This window comes from Etheostoma cragini, chromosome 11 (genome assembly GCF_013103735.1).
Source record: "Etheostoma cragini isolate CJK2018 chromosome 11, CSU_Ecrag_1.0, whole genome shotgun sequence".
Classification (NCBI taxonomy): Eukaryota; Metazoa; Chordata; class Actinopteri; order Perciformes; family Percidae; genus Etheostoma; species Etheostoma cragini.
This window is the reverse complement of record NC_048417.1, coordinates 12,121,488-12,138,824: the sequence shown is the minus strand read 5'-3', so window position 1 is coordinate 12,138,824 and position 17,337 is coordinate 12,121,488. Positions and strand designations below refer to the sequence as shown.

General features: G+C 40.3%; 2 protein-coding genes and 1 long non-coding RNA gene across 6 annotated transcripts in view; 2 read left to right on the top strand and 1 right to left on the bottom strand.

The window, feature by feature from the left end:
* col4a1 (collagen, type IV, alpha 1) overlaps positions 1–9,329 on the bottom strand; it is a 42,148-nt gene extending 32,819 nt beyond the window's left edge. For all 3 annotated transcript variants that reach the window (XM_034886251.1, XM_034886252.1, XM_034886253.1), the window contains exon 1: positions 9,080–9,329. In XM_034886251.1, coding sequence (XP_034742142.1) covers positions 9,080–9,151 — 72 coding nt within the window. In that variant the 5' untranslated portion in view covers positions 9,152–9,329. The remainder of the gene's footprint in view (positions 1–9,079) is intronic.
* A 20-nt stretch (positions 9,330–9,349) lies between these two features.
* Positions 9,350–17,337, top strand: part of col4a2 (collagen, type IV, alpha 2) — a 66,377-nt gene continuing 58,389 nt past the window's right edge. For both annotated transcript variants that reach the window (XM_034886249.1, XM_034886250.1), the window contains exons 1-3: positions 9,350–9,597; positions 9,845–9,964; positions 10,051–10,102. In XM_034886249.1, coding sequence (XP_034742140.1) covers positions 9,915–9,964; positions 10,051–10,102 — 102 coding nt within the window. In that variant the 5' untranslated portion in view covers positions 9,350–9,597; positions 9,845–9,914. The remainder of the gene's footprint in view (positions 9,598–9,844; positions 9,965–10,050; positions 10,103–17,337) is intronic.
* Positions 12,837–15,714, top strand: LOC117953399. Its single transcript, XR_004658602.1, has 3 exons — positions 12,837–12,983; positions 13,695–13,697; positions 15,704–15,714. It is a non-coding gene; the product is annotated as an uncharacterized LOC117953399 (long non-coding RNA).

Here is a 17,337-nt window from a genome sequence, read left to right as displayed (position 1 = left end):
TAAAATAGTTTAAGAATGCACTAATTAACATTAAAGTAAATTTGAGGAGAAATTCAGCCTTAATTCAAACTGAAATAGATCAGAATACACAACGGCCAAAAACGAAACCAAAGGCCAAGTCATACCTAGAGACATATAACACATATATTCTGCAATAAAACAGGGCTATGTTTTCTGTTTCCTGTATTTAAGAATTCCTGTAGCGCTCATTTTCTGAGACCAACCTAATGTAAAACATGCTCTGTTTAGGCTCCAGGCAGCAGGTTTTAATCTAATTTTCAAAAATAATTCAAGGCTTCTGTAACTAAAAGCAGATGCATCTGCAGAGAGCCGTTCACACACAGGACCAAATTATGCCTGCACAAAAATTCCTATTTGCAGAAATAAACACATACAATGGGTGAAAAATCAACAATAACACTAAATACCATAAAAGCTTTGGTAGATCAAACTTTTATCCCCCGGGAAAAGCTAAAATTGTAAATTACATGAAATGGCCTTATGCTACAGGGACAAACACACACACACACACACACACACACAAAAGTAAATGATAAACACACTACTCGCCTGTCTGTTCATGCATGACCAGGTAAGTGTTGCCTGTCATCAAATTTGGGATCAAGTGACTAGAACAGCTGTAAGTGGTAGGGTCTAAAAGTTAAGAAAATGGCATCCCTACCAAAAGGAATAACTAGTTTTCACCCATTTATCAATGTCATGCAGGTCTATGCTTGACTTCAGCTCAACAAACTCAGAGACTTAACATGGGCACAAGTCTATAATAATTCAGTGGCCAACTTTGGACATAACTGCAAACAAAGTTCATCCTCTGGGATTCCAGAAGTAGATGAACACGTCAGCAGACATGCAACACGAAGCAAGAACACTGTACAGTTCCTCTTTAGCCGAACAGACAGCTTGTGTCAACAGTCCAACTAGGAAGTCTCACGTAAAAATTAACTTAACAAATGGGAAAATTGTTTTAGACAATTTCTCAAGCCTTGCTGGTTGGAACATGTGTGTGTGTGTGTGTGTGTGTGTGTGTATGTGTGTGTGTGTTTGTGCGTGTGTGTGTGTGTGCGTATGTGCTTGTGCTGTGAGTGGTAATATGAAAACCCTAGAATTGGCTCTACTTCAATAGCTAGTGGGACAACTCCAGCTAGTGGTTAGGACTCCAGAAAACTGCTCTCTGCTGATCACTCACTGTACATGATAAGAAAACAAGATGTGTGAAAATCAGGATACTGTTTTTTAGATTAGACTGAATCAAAAGAGCCCTAAAGAGCCCTAAAGAGTCAACTAATTCACTTATTCAATGTTATTATATTTCTTTGAATTGCTTTAGTTATCATGACCAACACCAATTTGCACCCCTTCATTCAACTGCATTAATGCTTCAAACATGTCCTATTCCATAATCCTGCCTTAGATTAAAAAAGGTCCTTGACCTCTCTTAATCAGCTTGTCCATCTGCATCCCATCTTGGCCAGTAACTAATGACCCTCTCATCCTGTTGACCTTTAACCTTTGGCCAGGCCATGAGAGGGATTTAGACATTCAAACAGAGCTTTCAAAATAAGGGTCATCTTGATAACTCTCTTCTTCAGTGTCTGAGTGCTTTTGAAAAAATTGTGAATAAATTGTTACCTTGTTAACAAATTAAGCAAGACTGACACCAATCCTTTGGCCTTTGAGGGGACTTTCTGACTCTAACTACTACAAAAACACACTCAAGCACTACACCCAAGAACAGCTGATTGCAGTTTTGCACTCTAGCCGGCTCTTGGTTGATAAAAGAAACTATTAGTACTCAGTAGATGCTGTGTCTCGATCATAAAAAAACAAGAGTGAGAAGTTGGAAATCTGGTGAGCTAACTGTGGGATTTATATTGTTACAGTTATATTGTCTCAGCTAGTGGGAGATGGAGTCTTTAGTTCTGTTCTTGGCTCTGTTCACATGCCCATACATCAGTGGTCTGGAAGGTTATTGTTCTATACAGTAAAAAAACATTCCCCTACAATCATACAGGAACGTAGAGGCACAAGTACTAAGACACATAGATCTCAAATCAAAAGCTCTGTAGCTCTGCACTTCATCTTGTTTGCAGCTGTATCAGTTTTGAATGCATGTGCCCTTGAAATAAAATCTGACAACAATCTCAAACAGTTTGCACTTTTTCTCTCCTAACAAAACTGGTATTGAGGCAGTAAGAGGGAGAATATGGTCAGGGGGTGGTGGAAAAAGAGAGAGACGGGGGGAGAGCTAGCAACAATTACTCTGTTAAGACGTTTGTTTTCTCTGAGAAAGGGCCAGTTCAGTTCATGTGAGCGGCAGCAGAGCTCAGAGGACTTCATCTCTGCCTGTTGCTCCTCTGTGAATGTGCAGCACTGTGCCACAGGATGGGAGATGTAGGAAGCCATTCTTTCACTACTGAGGAAGGCCTCTTTCTTGCCTTTTATGCTCACAATGACAAGAAGGGGTTGGGTCAGCCTCGCAACTCTCTAAAAAGTGCTCTGGTATCTGGGAATAGCGTCAGCATGGGAGGACATAGAGATGAACTCTGTGACTTTATACCAACCAAGCACATCTAACCTGGGATATTCCCACAAATGAAAGCACAGAGTTTAATGACAATCCCACTTGAGTTGAGATAGTTTAGTCTGGACCAATTGACCAACATTGCCATCCCATAAAAATTAAAACTAAAAAAGAAAGCCAAGTCTATTTCTCTCTTTTAAAATAAAATCACATGTTCCATTGAAAGCATTTGGGATTTGAGATAGTAATTCATACAAAGAAGCATTCCCATCACTGTTATACAGGTTGACACAATGCATCCATCAGGGAGTATGCATATACAGGAAGTGTGTGTGCATGTAAGCTCAATTTCACATCCTTTTTTAACAAAGGCTTTTTTATTTGTGCATGCTCAACATATGTTGATGTGGTTTGTTCCCAATGAGGAAATTACCCCTCACTATTGACATCAGAAACACATAATTGAGGGAACACTACAGCAGTAAGAATAAGTGTGAATGAGAGGAAATTCCAAGGACCAGAGAAAGAGAGCTTTTATCCAAGCACTACACTTCCAAGTCTGCAACAGACTAATAGATAATGGAGCTCTTTAACCCCAATTATCATAGCATGATAACTATCCAATAGATGGCGCCGCAGTCTATTGTGTTCCTGTTTTCGTATTGAGCCTTATCTCCTCCATCAACATTACATAACTTCCGTCTGGACATATGGTGACTGTAGCTAAAAGACTTCTAACTCCTTCGGCCTTAGAGATGCCGAACACTGACATCAGATCTGGTCTCATATCAGTTAAAAATGTCTTAATCTACCCATATAGACTCAGCTATGCATTGAAAGATTAGCATATCTCCTCTTCTCCTGATGTGAACCACAGGATGTAACTGACTTAGCTTATTTTCTACTCAAAGTTATCTGATTAAACCCTTTTTTCCAGAATACTTTGGCAGAATAACAGCTACATTCTGAATGTCCAGCAAGTTGACAGAGAACAACCGCCAACAGCAACATAAGGCGAAGATGGACAAAGCATCTGTTCTTTCAGGAAAGAGGTTCAAAGCTCTAGGTATGGATTCACAGGCACTCCCAGGTCATCCAAATTACAGTCAGATCTGATATTTCTATAAATGCCCCTGTGTAAATCTAGTGCCAGTAAGAGTCCAGTACTACCATGACTGGTTCAAATAGTGAACCTAGTTCAGTTACAAGTGTGCAGGAACATGCGCTGTCAGTAGTGAGGGTAGTGAGAAGACAAAGACAGAGTTAAAACCAGATTGCCCCACTTCAGACATCACTGTCATGTTCAGCTGACAAAACTAAGAAATGCTACCATTCATCGAATGCTCAGACTTGTTGAAAGGCGCCACACACCACACATCACATTCTGGCAAGAGCAGTAATCAGTTAACTTTTAATGGGACAAATATAAAGCATGTGCTTGTGTTATCTGTAATATCATGTGGTCTGACTGTAAATGTTTCTCTTTCTCTAGCACTGGCAAAATCCATCTTCCCCCTGTTTTCTTCCTGGTTCAACCTGCTTCAGTCTTCATGGCCTGCATGGTCACGTCATGGCCGTGACCATGCCGTAGGGTCTGCGTGTCAACGTACATACGTAAGCAACCACAACGTAGATTTAATGCAGAAGCATAAATCACGCTTTAATCTGTTATCTGCTGTGATCTCTTACCATTTGCCAGGCCACACCCACTCCGGCTGGTGTAACATCAGTTCAGAAACTCTCAGTTCTTCAGTGTAGTCTAAAGGATCAGATATTCACATGAGCCACCTCAGATTTTATCTTTATTGGATTTGAATGATTTCTTTTCATAATAAAAAACTTTTTTCTTTTAGATACCAGAGTCATTTCTAGTGCAGTGTGAGACACAGAAATGAGACATGAAATATCTTGTTTAAACGTTTCACCTTCTGCATCAGAGGCAACTTAATGACTTAAATAACAAATAAGTCATGTAGAAAAGTATGTTGTTTAGACAGAGGGAGAAGGCAATAATTCTATGATGTTTCCCAGCTTAACAGTTTAATATACCAGTTAGCTGCGCTGGTAGCTAAGCGTATTATCCAACTGCGTGAAGTGAGATTTCCAAATGCACGCTTGGTGCTGCCCCTCAAGAAGGGCAACTTTCATTACTCGATGCCAGAGCCCTAAGCCTTTTTTGGATTTGGGTCTGGATTTCCAGGCTACTGTAAACTCCCCTTCAGAATTATTGCCCAAAACACTATCCATTCATTTCGTCTTGCACCTGTCCTTAGTGTTTAAAGCAGGACACTAATTCTGAAGCTTTTCAGGCCAAAAACTGAGAAAAACAACATCTGAAGGAAGAGACAGACAAAATGTTGACTCTTCACTTCATGTGGACCAATTAAAAAAACCTTGGACAGTCATAAGTTTAATAATACCATCATCACTGTGTGTATTATCCTCCATCAGCTGGACAATTTTACAACGGCAGGTGGGAGTGCAGGTCAAGGTCCGAAGAGTGAGACTAAAATATTTGCTATTGGGTATTATTGCTTGCTCCGAACCACATTTCACCACTTCTGGAGCTCATAACCTCACCTCCTCCTTTTGCAGCCTCCCTCTCCATCACTCTCCACCTCCCACCCCTCTGTCAGGCAGACGTATCCATTACGCCATCTCCGTCCAAACCACAAATGACATTTATGACTCACCAATTTCACAGTTGAATGGCTAAATTGCACTTTCACCATAACAATACACCTCAGGGAAGTAACCGATCTCGAGGATAAACACAAGTTAATCTCGAGGATGTTAAAGTGCGGAAAATATTAGCGTGGGACAAAGGACGTGGTTTATATGTGAAAACAATCTCAATGAAATGCCTTCTCAGTGATATTTGGACCACAGGGAATTGAAAAGAGTTTACCACTATTTAATCCTCTTCTCACTTGGCACAGACAGGGAACACACACACAGAGAAAAGAACACATGCAGAAAGTGGGGCATTTTGCCACACTATTTGAGTATCAAGGTCAGGGAAGAATTATCTTTGCCACCCAGAGACGCCTGTTAAAACAGGGGGACACAAAGACAATCACAACTCTTCCAAATGTAGGCATTTTTACAACCCCGGGGGACAGGGGTCGGGCAGGTTGTGCTTTCCCGGGCTTTATTGCTTGGTTGGTGGCCAGTTACAGTAACAGGGTCAGCTGTTGTCTCTGTGGGGGGTTGATGGGGAAGAGGTTGGTCTACAGGATCAGACTTGGAACTCAGTACACTTTGGGCAGTTTGACCAACAGGCAAGTCTTGGTAATGATTCTTAGCTTTTAACAGACATTATCCACACATTCCTGTACAGGGATTAGCAGCTCTCAGTGCTGCTTCCTCCATATTTGAGTTGTGTTCATCCTCCCTAGGGTATGTCCTGTCCTGGGACATCATGGCCAAGCCAGGACCAGGAACTTGGCAGCAAAGAAGCTTGACTTTCCCACCAGCTACCACCATTCCAATCCCTCCATTCAACATCCAACATACAAACTCTTACTCCAGGAATCTGCTAATCTGTTCTTCTTTCTTCCTCCTCCTCCTCCTCCTCCTCCTCCTCCTCCTCCTCCTCCTCTAGGAATTACTAATGACTCATTCTGACCAGATTAAATGACCGCCAAGGGACAAAAACTCTTTTCTGTTTATATTACATAAACAATGGGAAAAAATAATCAGGGTCATATGCTGCAAAAAGAAAAAAATATTGGCAGCAAAGGTTGTCATAGAGCTAAATAGCGTGTTGCTTCATCCTTAAAAAGGGTAAAGGCAATATTATGTTATCTTTTCATTATGACCTTTCTAAGTCAGCCTGACCCATGCAAGGCTCAGGGTTATTACATTTGTGCGTGCTTGCATGCATTAGAGGTTGACCATGAATTGTTAATATTGTATATACACTGTTAGCTTCAGTTTAGCCTCACTGATTGTGAAGGAGCCCAAACAGGAGGCTCTGATAGTCAACGTCACATCCCTGTGCTTGTGGAGACAAAAGAATATAAAAACACACTGAAGGCCCTGTGGACATCGGCCAAACAATGATTTCTCAAACCGCATTCACATATATGAAGGTGCGGGATACAAAAGCAAAGTAAAGGAATAAATATGACTTCCCAGTATCTGTTTAAATGTTCTGAATATAACTGATGCGGAAAGTCCCTTTCTGTTCTCCCCGCAGCTTTGGATGGATGACAGTATCGCAAACTTCCTGTTGCAGACCTCCCATGGATGGATGGGAAAGTATGCAACTCCCAACAATATATCCAGAATGTTGAATTACTCCAATTTCATTGGCATCATCTGACCAGTGACAAGTTGTTCAGCCAGAACACCTCCCCCTCATTCTATCCTCTGCCCAGATGTCTTATGTCTGTCTTGTGTTTATGCTTCTAAATTCATTCAGGCAGTGTATTAATGTTCCCTTTGACGCTTTGGTCAACCTGATACTGTATGTTGGCTTTCAACATCATATACTTCTATCCTTTGCAGGTCCCTAAATCAAACCTCTGTCTGCATGGAGGAATACACGCCATTGCAAATAAGTATTGTTTTGTCGATAAAAAACTGGTGAAAGAGACGTCGAAGCCACTCTGCCTAGTTTGCTGCCAGCAAAGCAGACAAGCTACAGTGAAAAGGTCTGTGAGATAATTTGTAACATGTAGTGGATTACAAGTTTATCTTGAGTTGTCTCTTTTTTGTTGGCACATATCATGACAGCTTGCAGCTACAATCTATCACAGCTAAAAAGCTACCCTTAAAACGCCCGGAAGATGGAGAAACTCCCCACATGATCATACCAGGCTCCCTTGAAAAGGTGTCAATTTTCTCGGAAACATCACATATTGCTCCTTCGTGCAATAATACTAACTGATTAACAGCCGGTTCTTCCTCATCTTTACATTTGACCCAGTCCAGTTTTTCTTCCCTTCATCTGGATTTTGGCTTCTCTTTTGCAAGAGATGTTTTGCGCCGCAAACTCCACCCACGCTTCAAAATAAAGCTCCACATCTGACAAGGCTTTCAGCAGATGGTGGCCGCTGTAGTGTATTTCAACAAACGGCACAATGAGGATTGACATACATGAACACACAAATCAGCAAGTCTCTAAACTGTTTTTGTTCTCCGGGAGACTTGAAGCATCAGCTGTTCTCCTGTTTTCCATAGAACTCATTCATAGATGATCTACTTTATATGTACAGTACATATAAGATTATTTTTGGGGCATGTTTTCCCTTTATTAGATAGTGATAGTGGAAAGACAGGAAAGGTTGGACAGAAATGGGGGATAACACGCAGCCAAGGGCCGCAGGTCAGACTCAAACCTGGGCTGCTGCAAAGGAGTCAACATGGGGCACACGCTCTTACTGGGTGGGCTAGAGGTCGCCCCCTAGATGATCTACTTTTAAGTAGAGAAACTGGATCTGGAAATTTGTGATAACAACTAGTCCAACTGTGGAATTTCTACTTGTCAAACATTTTTTTATCTTGAGCAAGATGTACTGAACAATTTGGCTTTGTTATTACTTTATAACTTAATAGTCTACTAATTTGGTTGAAAACATAGCTGGTATAGAGTAGCTAGTTCAGGCTTACAGTGTACATTTTTTCAAAATGCTTCATGTTAAACATCAAACACTTTTCTTTATAAATTGAGAGAAGAAATACAGGCTCCATCGGTTTATGTCAATATCAGTTTTTACTGTATTTTTCTCCCTGACGATTCTTTTTCTCATTTTTTTGCAAATCTAAGTATGCAGGTCAATCTGTTGACTGGAGAAGAAACGTTACGCTTGGCTAGACTGTGGGAGAAGTCCATGTGAGCATGAATAGTTTTTCTTTATTCTAAAGAGACATTCATGAAACGTTTATTGGATTATCTAAACTTCACACACACACACACACACACACACACACACACACGCACACACACAAACACACACAAACACACACAAACACACACACACAAACACACACAAACACACACAAAAAAATCCAGCTACTGTGTGTACTCGACCCTACCCTCTCCCTCTCTCTCTCTCTTTTCCTCCGCAGCAGAAGTGGAGGAAGCTAGACTGGGACTAGATTCATCTCAAAGTTTTTAGAACTGCCTCGTAGAGCCAAACAAACAAGAAGTTGTTGAAAACACACAAAAACTACACTGCTAATATATTATAATACAAGAAAGAGAATAAAGAACGTGCGTCTCGATGACCCTCAAACATGAATGTGTCTATTTCAACGACTGCGCTCAAAAGCACTAATTGTTGTATAAAACTCAATTTGTTACAGAAAAACAGCAGGTTGCACACAGACTACGCCTACATGCTAAATGACATATAGGGATATTAATTGTGTACAAGCTTTGCCTAAATACACGAAGAAAGTCCAAAATCATAATCAGCTGCAATTTGAAAGTTACGCACATACAGCGGTCAGAACTTGGTACTTTCTGCAAAGGTATACCTTTAGGCTCCCTACATTGTTATATAATAATAATACTGTTCATCCACTTACCTCAGCCCCTGTCAGGTCTACACTTGAGTAAAGAGCCGCCAGCAGTAACAGGGTGCCGGACGGTAACAGCATTGTGGCGGTGCGCAATGGAAACTGTGTGCGCAACAGTGCAGAGTGCCCGCTACCAGCCACCTGTTTGTCGCTTCTTGTCCACTCTCTTCAGGTAACTCTTAAGGTTATCGGCAGAGCACGTTCAGCATGTTAGGCTGCATCTTTGTCCGAGACGATATGAGGTTCTGATCAATGCAACTTGGTCTTGTTTCTGCTGCACCACACCCCCTCCCAAAACGACCACCCTCGCCCATTCAAACGGTCTCAACCCTGCTGTTACAAACACTTTGACTTTTCTCGGTAAGGAGAGGGACTACTCGGCACACTTTGGTGTTTTTTTGTGTGAATGTTCGAGCAGGCTTTGGTGATACAGGTAGATGTTTTAAACTTTTCAGCCTGAGAACCCGCGCATCTCTTGGCCCGTGATTTCCATTTCCTTCACCTTACCACGCAAGACTCGGGTGACTGTAAGTAACATATTTTATCGAAGTGATGGGAAATTAATGACATACTCGTGAAAACACGTTTGTTTGTTTTTAAATCGATTTATCATTGTAACTGATCCATGAGAGTGGTTTTGAGCACATTGTGGAATACCTTACAGCAGAACTCGTAAAAATAGTAAAGTCGTAGGCTACATCTCTTTAGACAAATGAAGGTCAAATGTATGAACTCATGATTACACTTTAATTATTTGCGTTACGTGTGCCCCAGGTCGGGCAGTCATGCTCTAGAATTGTCTCTACAAGTGAAAAAGTGAAACTCTTGAAAGTTTGCGGAGCGCATGAGTGGGACCATGCAAGGGCAACACAACCGAAGACTGAGGAACCTGAGGTGAGCGGAACATTTTACTGCAAAACATCTCCGCAGGATTCATTGAGCAGCAGAGTTATTGACATTGTCATTTTCATTGACTACAGGCTGCTGCTTCTGTGCCTCTCCATTGCCATCCTCGCCTCAATAGTGCACGCGGTAAGTTTTCTCTCCCACGTGTTTTTCATGGTAAACTCTCACGTGCAAACTGCAGTTGGTATAAAACTACTTATAATCAATGTATAGGTCTACAAATAAAGGTACTCTCTCCGTGTTTGGTTTGTCTCTGTTAGAGGCACATGCAGAGCGTGGGAGTGTGTTTTGGGGAGTTCCTCCTGTAGGAGGGTTCTTGGCTTTGCATGCTGGTAAATAACAGCAAAGCTGAAAAGAATTTATTGTGAAATGACTCATGTTGAAATTTTAGTGGTTGTAATTCGCTGTTTTTCTTTTGCAAACTGATTAAACAGAAACGGGGTTTCATGTTGTGCTTTGCTTGAACCTAGACCTGGCAGGGATATAGGGGTGGGGTCACGACCTCTGCAGGCACCATGGCAAGATGCCAAACTATATGAGTCCACATTTGTCATGTGTACTCATACATTTTTGTTATTTTTGGCTGTGTCAGTCATTCTGTCAGTCAGGGGGTCATGCACTTACAATAAATTGCAAATATACATAACAGCTACAAGTGTATGCACCATACAGGATTGACCATATTATACTTTATTGACGTGACTGTGTCAAACAGCAAACAGCCACTCACAAATAGTCTATAAACAAAGCATGAGGCTGTCTTTGAGATTTCCCACGAACAACAGTTAAAGTTACTCAAGCTGCCGAAGAATAGCCTACCATAATTCCTTTGTTCAATTAGGCCTAAGCAATGCACCCTAATCTTCCATCCTTTGCAAACAGCTATGTAGTCTATATTGGCTCCTCCACTCTCTCCACTGCTGGCTGTTCCAATTTAGCAGGAGAGAGGAGCAAGAGGGGTCAGTATCATGGCTCGCCTCCGACAACCTGTTACCACCACCCTCCTCAGCAATAAAGGAAATTATTTCTTCTTCAGCTTCTTGCGTTGTCACCCCGGTGGAAGGTGTGCAGGGCTTGCAGCAGGAGAATCGGTTGTGCTATTAACATCATTGCTACACAATTTCTTAGCCAAACCAAAATTAATTAAAGTGCCTTGTTTTCTTTTTGCCATGGCTATATGATGCTGACTGCAGAATGGATTTCAAGGACTTTGTGCGCCAATTAATAGCCTCCATCGTTTATTTTGCACCCCAGTGCCACCACACCTTGATACTCATGACAAGAATAGCATGTATAGGTATATTAATTGAAATTAATAGGTTTAAATTATCAAAATGGCACAATATCGTCAATATTGTTAGAGACCCCAAAATTTCTCAAATCACGCTTTCAGGGGAGCCCATGTCTTATAAAGGGCAGCCGAGCTCCCCCTAGGTCACCTGTAGTTGGCACCCTGATTACAACATGACATTTAGGTTGAGGTTTTTCTTATGTGAAAATCCAATATGCTTCACATCTTTTTAATAATAAATCATGGTTACCACCTCTCTGTGGCAACTTCACATGTTCAAAACCACAAAAACGTAGAGATGAGATATCATTTTTTAAATCGTTGCACCGCTACTGGGTAATCCCAGTCATTTCTGGGGATTGTGCTTTTGTATTACATTGTTTTCACTGTCTAGTGGTTTTACCTACATAGACTAGGCCACATGGGCACGTCAAGATGTACACTATGTGTCTAGAGGAACAATTTATGACACTTTTTATTTGGAATGACTTGTTATTGTGTGGGTGGCAGAATGTATGGGTCTTGTGAGTGTTGTTACATTGCGCGCAACCACCACAGCAGTAGTTGTCAGTGGACAATGGACTCAGAAGCCTTTGTGAGGCTCTTCTCGACTTGTATCCTGTGATGGCCCTGCCCTAGTATTAGCCATAACTACAGCAGATTACTTAAAATAAAATTTAGATACAATTAGGCCTATATAAAGAAATCTCTTCCTACCTTGGGTTGGCAGTAGCTAAGTCCATAGGAAATTGGGTTGGGAACTGGAGGGTCATTGGTTCAAGTCTCCATATAAACCAAATTCCGGAGTGTGGATTGGTAGCTGGAGAGATGACACTTCACCTTCTGGGCCCTGCCAGGTGCTCTTGAGCAAGGCACTGTACCAACTTGTCAGGGTGCTGGTCCAGCACTGGATACACTAACACAGGCTTTTCCAGTGTTACAAAGAAATATGGGTCCGTGATTTTTTTTTTAAATATGTCCTCGGCAAGGCAGCTTTTTTTGTTTAGCACAATTCAGCAGCAGGGCTATTAAAATTGTTTTACATAAAAATTAAAGAGCAGTTAAAACAATTAACAAATTAAAAACAGATAAAATGGGTGAATATAAGTTACAATGTAGTATAAAAAAATAAACATTAAAGAGAAGTTAAAAACCATTAAAAATATAAAAGCAGATAAAATATGAGATTTTAGGCTGCTGGTATGGGACAATGTACAAGCCATTGCTCTATACACATAATCCACCAGCATTCCTTGCTGTTCCCTGAACGAGCCCGTTCCACCGGTCTTACTTTTTAATTCTTTTTGTATGAATATATAGATTTTTATATAGACTGTCATAGAGTTTCAACAATGCAACTTCAGTATAATAAATTAACTATTATTTAAAGAAAGGCAACATCTAAAAGAAAGGTCTTCAGCCTTGATTTAAAAGAACTGAAAGTTGCAGCAGATCTGCAGTTTTGTTTTGAGCTTGAGCTTGTTTCAGATATATGGAGCATATAAATTTAATTTGATCTATTTATAAGGTGATTGTGGGCTGACTTTGTAATTGTCTTCATTTGGCTGTTGAAATTCAGTCCATGATTACGCTAAGATTTCAAGCTTTGTCTGTTGTTTTTAACATTGTACTTTGAAGCTGAGTGCTGACTTTTAATTGTTCCTCATTTGCTCCAATAACAACCAGCTCGTTTTTTTCTTCATTTAATTTAGGAAAGTTCTGGCACATTCATTCGTTAATTTGTTTAATGCACTTATTCAGTTTATTAATTGGACTAAAGTCCGCTGGTTATGTAAATTGTTGTGTTGTCTGGATAACTGTGGTAATTTAATTATGGTTTTCCATAATCTGAGCCAGTGGAAGCGTGTACATGTTAAACAGAAGAGGCTCCAGAACGGAGCCTTGGGGAACTCTGCATGTCATATTTGTACTGTATGCTTATATTTGTGGTCAAAAATCAGACTGGAAGACATCAGAACTGTTGTTTAGTGACAAGAAAAGGTTGAGTTGTTGAAAAAACACCTTACAACAAATTTACTTAGAAATGGAAGGTTTGATATTGGCCTATATTGGCTCATTGGTGACATGTCTGTATTGTTCTTTTTTAAGAGTGGCCTGATGACTGCAGTTTCCAGGGCCTGTGGGAAGATAGTTGACAGAAAAGACGTGTTTACAATCTGCAGAAACCAGATGTTGTAAAATGTCCTCCAGGTTTTTCTGGTTGATCGTATGGAATTGTGTCATATTGGAATTTGTTATGCCTGGACACTGTGACAAAACATATCATGTACTTGATATGGAGGCATTGATTGTCAAATTTTCTTAATTTTGCCAAATTGGCAAATTCATTTCAGACCTTGGTGGATAAATGTTCAGATGATACTGGTACTGGAGGGTTTGTTAACCTATTGACGGTAGCAAACAAAGCATGTGAGTTATTACTGTTTCTGGTGACAATGTCACAGAAGAAGGACCACCTTGCATTCCTCAGTTCTAAATTATAAATGCAAAGTCTCTCTTTATAGTTGTTATAATGGACCTGGAGATTAGTTTTTCGCCACTTGCATTCAGCTTTTCGTCACTCTCTTTTTTCTGTTTTTAACAGCATGACATTTCGCCATGGAGATCTTTTCTTACCAGAGACAGTCTTGACCTTAGTGGGCTAATGGTCAAGAAATTAGCAATGGGCTAAAACAATACTCACATGCCCATATCTACATGTGCTACTGGTGCGGTAATCATTTCTCCTGTCCGTACTAGCTATTAAATCCTCAGTCCTAATTCAAAGCAAAGAGCATTTTAAAGTCCAGCTAAATCTAATATGACATTCCAACAGTCTCAGTTAAACAAATTCAGTGAGTATCTTTTAAAGCTGCAGTCATTTTTGGTATGGCATTCTCTCTTTGTGCTACTATCAGACTAGTGGAGTCTGGCTTGCTGACTAGTAGATGTCACTAGATGTTGTTTACTGTCACTAGGACATCAACAAAGACAGTAGCCAAATTCCATCCAAAAAGTACAAATTTGAAAAAACAAAGTCTAGTAAATTGGTAAAAAAATGCAACTTAATGAGCGTTTCCTTCCAACTGTTATGCGAATATTAGAAGTTGGGCGAGATAAACAGCTAGTGGCACCAATTTTCCAGTTGGGTACCATAAAACATTGCAGAAGAAGAGAGGTAATTAAAAGACAGCCAGCCAAACCTCAAATGAACACAATGTGGAAGAATCTGCATTTCTGTTTGTTAAATGTATTCATTAGAGGAAAGTTACAGTCTCCTCATCACTCCACACAGAACTGAAGGTTTCATCTAAAAATAGTTAGTTGCATACACACTTAGTGACTGTAGCATGCTGACGTGTACATTTGGACAGTGGAAAGGAAGCTAAGAATGGACCCATGGTGCATGTCATGCCTTCTTGTCCTAGGAATGTTCATTATCAGTAGTGTCGCTTTGTGGGTGTGTAGACATTACAGTTCACTGTTCCTGCTTTGGAAAAAAACCTTCCTGTTCACGTGCATGGATTTATTGTTTTTCCTCATATGCATAAACACCCTCACTTGGATTTTTACACTATATTGTCATAAAGGTTTAAGTGCCAGAAAAAACACAGATGTTTCAATAAACAATTATAATGTTTGACTGGGTCAAAGTAATAGCCCATAAAAATGCACCTCCATCATCTCTGTTTTCACACCTAATAACTTTGCATGACCTACTTTAATTTTCCTTCCATCAAACTCACAAATGTGGGCTTGACGAAAGGAAAGGAAAGTGCACACATGAGGCTGAATACTTGTGTGTTTTTCTGAGTGTACAGCATGTGAGCTTGTTTTGCTTTGTTTGTTTGTTGCCGCTTGACGGGACGTCAGATGGCCAGTGGTTCTGTCAAACATTTGATATTATATTTAAGGAACAAGTAATTTTCTTGGGTTTGATGAAAAGACCTGTTGTGTCTTGTTTTTATTGGATTTGGTCAGTCCTTGATTAAATGCGTGTGACACAGCTCAGCTTCTCTGTGTATTTTGCAGCTTTGCCTCAAGGCGGTGATACTGGAAGACAGCATTCTAATTTTAGTTTGGCACCATCCATGTGCTCTGTGAAGGCTGTTTACTCTCAATTGAAGAAAAAGCTCACATTGATTATACAACTAGCTTGAGGTAGAACAGAAAACTTTCAGTGTCTGGGTGTGACGTTCAACCAGATTTTGAAGTTTTTTGGTAAAACACCTCCATCTGCACACATTAAAGAAGCTGTTAATAGGGTAATGAGGTCTCTTTCAGAAGTTATGAGCTGTAGATCATGAGGTAATCACATCTACATGTAAAAGGGTGAAGGAAGCAGTAACCAGTCAAACATCAATCTCTGAAGTTTCCCATTTGAGACAGAATGTCTCAAGCTGCTTCTGAGAAAATATGATTCGGTTTCATATCAGAGCCAAATGTGACCAATGGGACTATTTTAGTTGTTTTAACCCCAGCCTCTATGTTATACAACTGTTTCCCACCATCCGTCTCCATGTGGTGCCTTACGTTTAGAATTCCCCTTCCTGTCAAAATTATAATTCTCAAGACATTTTGCATGTGAGATTTAATTTGCTGTTAATTTTTTTTCTGACTCAGCATTGTTTGTGTTGCACTTGGTTGTAAACACAAAAAGTGACAGAAATTAGTTGTGGAAGAATTCAAATAAGAGATCTTGAGATAGAAGTTCAAGCCATGGCTCTTTACTAATCACTGTGCTGCTAGCCAATCACAGTGAAGTGGTTGTGAATATCAAATTGTCAGTTCTGAAAAAGTGTTGAAAGGAGGACGACCATCCAACAAGCAGTTCTGACGGAGTACTCTGCTGCCGTGAAGCCTTCAGTGTGCTTCCAGTGCGTCCAGCAATTTCTGTATTGGTAACCTACAATCCAACAAGTGCACCCACTAGGGCTAAAACTAACAATTATTTTCAGTATTGTTTAATGTGCTGTTTATTTTCTTGATTCATTTTTATTTTAGATAGATATGCTGATGACATTTTTGAAGTGATTTAAATGTCTGTTTTTTGTCAAACCAACCGTCCAATAACCAAATATATTTGGCTAACTATCAAATCCTCACATTTTACAATCTGGTACCAGCAAATATTTAGCATTTTTGCTTGAAAATAACTGCAATTGACTGACTGATTAATTGTGTCTCACCCCTATCTATCATGACATGCTTTTTAACCCACCCTCAAGTATTGGCATGTCCTGCAGTAACGTTACATGCATTTTGCCTTTAGTGTTTGTTCAAACAACACTTTTCACAAACGTTTGTTGAAACATACTGCACCCTTAAAGTCAGCTGTGTAGTCATACCTGCTTTGACTCTTAGGTACCACATTACATGGCCTTGGGAACAGTTTCTACGGTAGATCAGAGGATCCTAGCTTCTGGATTTCCTTCTCCGCATTCTACTTGGAGATGCCAGACTAAAATTGAACCAGAGACCAAAAACATGATAGTGTGCACTCCCCCTTCACACACGCACATAATCCTTGCAAACAAATACTGTTTATCAGTGTCCGTTGGCGGAGGAAGGAAGGCTCTTGAGGCAGTAATGTTCACAGGATGTTTCATGTAGGTCCTTTTGAGAGGCTCGGATTTTCATGTGTTTAAGAATATATTTCAAGAAGTGTTTGAGCACGGTGGAATGAGGGGATAATGCTGGCAGAGGATGACAGAGTTGTGGGAATTTAGTCTGCGACCATGGAAGAGACGCTTTTGGCTCCAGATTCCTACAGTACCTGGAATCCTAGCAGCAGCATCTGCTTTAGCGATTACTAGCTAAGTGGATGATTGTGATATTGTTTCTCCATATGCCTTTTTGACATGTTCACTTTGCAACCACGCAGACAAACTAAATCAAACTTAGTATTGTAGGAGCCACATAATGTATGTTGTTTATGATCTCATTTATATTATTAATTGATTCTTAAAATGGGCGTTTGTATTGTAGGTGGTTGGCATGTTCATCACGGCTTGAGCGGGATTGATAACATTATATTTGCTTGCTTCACTTGTTCACCTGGGTTTTGGGG